General features: G+C 51.3%; 1 protein-coding gene across 1 annotated transcript in view; it reads right to left on the reverse strand.

Annotated features, from left to right (window-relative positions):
* Positions 1-5256, reverse strand: part of IQGAP2 (IQ motif containing GTPase activating protein 2) — a 291748-nt gene that overhangs the window by 74796 nt on the left and 211696 nt on the right. The window contains 1 exon segment of the mRNA XM_004703528.2: positions 2682-2852. Coding sequence (XP_004703585.1) covers positions 2682-2852 — 171 coding nt within the window.

Here is a 5256-nt window from a genome sequence, read left to right on the forward strand (position 1 = left end):
ATGGGCAGTAGGATTTCTACAGGGGAGAATTGTCTGGTTGGCCTCAAGCCCATGTAAACGGTCTTAGCGTCGACTCTGATTACAGTCTACAAGGTCGCCATTCCTCTTCTCTTCCCGAGACGCCCCTTTCCGTTTACGGTTTTCACTTCGTTCTGCTGTCTGACCTGCCTGTCGTGAAATCCAGGGCTCACTGTCTTCAAGAAGCACTTGCACTTTTCTTCCACCTCTTGGAAGAAGCGTATCTTTGAATGTTTACCTCATTTACATTTTACAACTTATTAAAATATATGTAAATGTTTCCAGGAGAGTTACTCTTTGCTCAAGCATTCTAAAACTGAGGCAATTTTATAAGGATAGCAGGGTTTTCTGATCGCTCCAAAATAATGTGGTTAATAGATGCTGACTTCACGCCAGGATTACTTGGACAACTGCGGAGTTATTTTATGAGCGCAGGACGGGTTGAACGTTGCACGCACACACTCTCTGCACCACGATCAGTCGTCAGTATTTCCACGGAGACTGGGTTGAGGGTGGTGGTGGTGGTAAAGGAGAGGTATAATTTGGCCGAGGCTAGAAGCGTTGACTGTCTCTCGCTCTGAATTTAAGACTGATGTGTCCAGGGCCAGCTGAGCCAGGTAAGAAATGTTTGTTCTTCTATGGACGGCAGCCTCGAAGGTGAGAGTTGAGATTGGTAGGTCCCCTTTGGGTCAAGGTCTTCTGGTTTTGTGGGCTCAGCGGGTTCCTTCTGACAGTATTTGCCACTCTGGCCTATCACGGAGATGCAGACTCGTCCTTCACATTTCATGGCTTCCTTGTGAGCAAACTTCAAAATGATCGCATCAGAGGCACCGCGGGGATGGCGTCGCGGTCAACGACTGCCATCAGTCCTCCTGCCTCTGCGGAGGAGGAGGACAGAGGCACATGGGATGGCTCCTGCTCTTCCCCGAGCCTCGTCATAACTCCGCTCCGGGCCTGTAGCAGTGGCGTACGGCACGAACAGGCTCTTCGGATCTTCCACTGCAATGGTCCTCGAATTCTGAGGCTGGAGGGCGTGGCGCTGCCTCGTCACAGCGGCTGTCATTGTAAATGTGCGAGCCAGAGCCTTGCAACGGGAGCGGACATGGCCCTTTCTGTACCGGGAGGCTTCTGTTCACCATCCTAAAAGGCGCCTACCTTCTTTTTACTTCTAACGGAGGAATAAACGGGAAAACGTGGGCGCGCCTAGAAAGTGCGTTGAGTGACAGAGTTAAGGGAAAACGCCCTTAAAAAAAGTTAATAATTTCTGTGCTGTTAACATCGTGAGCTCTGGGCAAGTCCGAACATTTGAGCGTCGGCATATTCACCACAGGAGACGAGAACAGAAGAAGAGAAATGCTCTTATAACTCACTTCTGTGTTGGGGAAATGATCTACATATAACCCCCTCCCTGGGGGACAGACAACAGAAAAGTGGGTGAAGGGAGACATCGGTCAGTGTAAGACACAAAAATATAATAACACTTTATCAAGGGTTTGTGAGGGAGGGAGGGGAAAAATGAGGAGCGGATACCAAGGGCTCAAGTAGAAAGAAAATATTTTGAAAAAGATGATGGCAACAAATGTACAAATGTGCTTGACCCAATGGATGGATGGATGGATTGTGATAAGAGCTGTATGAGCCCCCAAGAAAAAGATTTTTAAAAATCATAATTATTGGCCAGAGCAAAAGCCCACCAAATGCAGCCACTCAGTCATAGTCCTGTCTGGACTCACACAGAGATGAACCCACGATCCTCTGAGCCCAGTTTGCCGTGAAGTCCAGGGTGCTACGAGGAGGACAGAGGAGAAACCGCTCCGCCCGGCAAGAGGGCTCTGTGGCCAACCAGAAAGCTCAGACAAGTCACACACACCAGACAACAACTCGAATAAAACGAACCCAAACCAACAGCACAGGTAAGCGAACAGCACCTTCAGAGGAACCCATCGACAAAGTAACTCAACACTCAGCGTGGGGCTTTCTTGCAGCCTCAACAGAGAGATTACGTCAAGGAGAAAGACTCCTCAGAGACACCAAGTCTGTTTCTCGTTCAGTAGCTGCGCTCTTCTTTCAGGCTGGAGAGCACAGCAATTCAGACGGTACTCCGTACCACTAACCCAGCTAAAAACACCTGGAAAGCGCCTGACTCAGAAAGGAGGGGATTCCTGGAGCCCCAGCTTTCAGGACCGTGATCGGAGGTGTCTCTCTGGCTTCACCTGCGTGGGAAGCGAGTGGGTCTACAGCACATCGGGTGGCCCCAGGGTAAAAGTCATCCATCGCCAAGATCCTTCCTCACAACATGCAGGAAGCAGACTGCGGGGCACTGACTGGGTTAAAACCTGCAGCCGGCGGGCGCTGTCTGTCCGCAGGCCAATGCAAGGGACTCTGTGAGAGCAGGAACTTGACAAGGGACTGCCTTGTCTTTCTGGGTCTCACAGAGTTTCCTCCGTTGCCAGGGCGCGGCCTCTACATGGAAAAGGTTTGCAGTTTCCTTCTCTGACAGATGTCTGCCTCACACAGGTTCTGGCAGGTGCAGATGTGACCGTAGTGGTTACTGTCCTCCCACAAACAGAACCTTTCTGGGAAGTGGGTCATGTCCTCAACCAGAACACAGCCAGCGGACAGGAGCGTCTGCCGTCGTCGCTGGTGGTAGATGACTCACATACCTGTATTTTGATCACAGACGCTTCTTGATCGTACAAGAACAGTTTCCTCATTTCAAACTCTTCACTGAGGCGGGGTCCGACATTGGTGTGTTTAAACCGAAGGATCAAGTCTTCCGGGGCAGACCAGATGTTCTCACGGATGTACTTTGCTGTAATTTCCGAAGTGATGTCCTGGCAAGAGAGGATTCTTAAGGTTACACTTCACAGACCTGGTGAAAGGAGAATGGCCACATCGTGTTCTGAGGGCTTTGGACTATCTTTTTCCTTAAATCTTGAGAAAGTGACCACGCTAGCCTTTTCTGGCCGGGGCTGAGGGATGGCACAGCTTATAGCACCTTTCAGAGCCAATCACAGAATCTTCTACACCAGTGGTTCTCAACCTTCCTCCTGCCGTGACCCTTTAATATAGTTCCTCATGTTGTGGTGACCCCCCCAACCATACATTTATTGTTGTTGCTATTGCATAACTGTCATTTTGCTACTGTTAGGAATCGGTGACCCCTGTGAAAGGTCGTTTGACACCCAAAGGGGTCGAGACCCACAGGTGGAGAACCGCTGCTCCACCCTCTGTGCTGAGATGGCAGAGGACTGTGGGTGACTCACGTCGGGAGTCGGAGTCAGGAGGGTACAGACCATGTCCCCAGGACCTGGAGTGAGGCCTGAGCTCCAGGGACCAGGGTGAGAACAGGGTTCATCTCCCTCTGCCCTGGAGGCTTCCCAAGGCGAAGACTGCGAGCCTGTGAGGTCCAGGCTTTCCCCTTGCCTTCCCGGGCTGGCGCAGGGAGATCCCTGCAAGCAGGTGGGGAAAGCTCCAGTGGTGTTCTGGGAACCACAAAACGTCTTTGGAGGGAGAGAGAGAGCAGAGAGAGCTGCGGCCCACAGGAGGGAGGAAACCGGAGGGAGAAGAATGGAAAGGCGGGGAGGAGCTGCCCTGTGGGTCCTGAACTAGGTCTGCTTCTCTGTGCTACACTGGGAGTCCCTGGTCGGCTGGTTCCAACCGTCAGTTCAATGTGGAGTGGTCATGAAAGCTGCATACATACCTTTAAGAGACAACCTGCACAAGACATTCGTGGAATAAAATTAGTGTTTCAGCTTGTTTAGAAGAGATCCTTTGGGGGGGAGGGGTCAAGGGGGCACATTTCAAGAATCCTAAAGACAGCTCTTGTCAGTGGCCGTCTCATGAACTTCTCACTCAGGAGACACCACAGAGCTCCCGCTGTGATCTTTATGGAAGCCGACCTGCGGGCTTTCCTGTGAGGAGCCACTGGCTGAGTCTGAACCACTCAGCATCCCGTTAGCAGCCTAGCGCCTCATCAGCGTGACATAAGCGTTACAGCCAGGGCAGCTTTGGCTCCCACCTGAGCCATTTTGGGGTCTGAATTGTAAGCCTTGGATACTTCCTTTTTAAATCACAACACCTGCTTTTCATCAGAGGACATGTTTGCTTGTTTCCTACATGAAACCGCAGTGGCACGGAACGGATTCCAGGTGACAGCCACTCTTGATGGGGTTTCTGATGCTTTGCAAGGCTTGCAAGGACAGCCTCATCTTTCTCACGTGGAGCAATGGGAGGCGAAAACCTCCAACCTGGCAGTTAGCAGTGCAGTAGTTCAGTTCAGAGTCACCCTGTCCACGCTTCACTTTTCAACCAATCAGAGCTAATTTGCCGTTGCTACAGTGCCATTTTCCTACAAAGCGCAGGCCATCTGAATGCTTGCAAGGAGTAAAACAAGCAGCATCCTCCACTGTCTTCTCGCTACTGACAATTTCTGTGGCATCGTCAGACTTGGGCCAAGCTTTTAGTAACTTTTGTTTGGGTGGCCATCCACCACACTGCTAACTGCACTGTTTCTGGTGTCGAAGATAGACATTTACGTGTTCTCCAGTGAAACTCCAGTATTATCAGGATTTTCTTTTTAACAGTCTCACTATCGCAGGATCCACCAGTAGTCTTCACACCGTTTAGGTCCTACGTCCAAGTCAAACAAAGTGAACCTTCCTTTGAGAGTGTTTCCCCCTGGGAAGCATTCATCATTTTCAAGAGGGTCTGTCTACCTTTCTGTGTTAGAGTAGAGCTCTCTCGTATCATTAATCCCAGCGCAATGGCACCTGAGGCAATCACCCCGAACAGTTGGGAGAAGGTGGCCAAACCAAGTCCGGTGGAGAACAGTGGAAAGGAGACCAGCCTGGAGCTGGGTGCCTGCTCCCATAGAGATGACAGCCGGGAAAGCCCAGGGGGCCCTGCACTTTGTCACATGGCGTCATTGTGAGTGAGAACTGACTTGATGGCACCCAACCACCGCAGCAACAACCTCTACAAGAGCAGAACGCCAGCTCCTTCTCCTGTGGAGTCACCAGCTGTGGGTGAGCAGCGGAGCGCTTAACCAGCACACCACCAGGACCCCATGTTCTAACACGACCTGCCTCAGTATTTTTACTTCTCAGTCCCCTTTTGTTTGAGAGGGTCCCTACCAAGCATCTGGGAGCCCTGGTGGCAAAGTTGTTATGCACTGGGCTGGGATCCACAAGGTTGGCGGTTTGAAACCACTAGCCGCTCCTCTGGAGGAAGAGGGGG

The sequence above is a fragment of the Echinops telfairi genome, unplaced genomic scaffold (assembly GCF_000313985.2).
Source record: "Echinops telfairi isolate 266 unplaced genomic scaffold, ASM31398v2 ScPeMD7_7469;HRSCAF=8507_1, whole genome shotgun sequence".
NCBI lineage: Eukaryota > Metazoa > Chordata > Mammalia > Afrosoricida > Tenrecidae > Echinops > Echinops telfairi.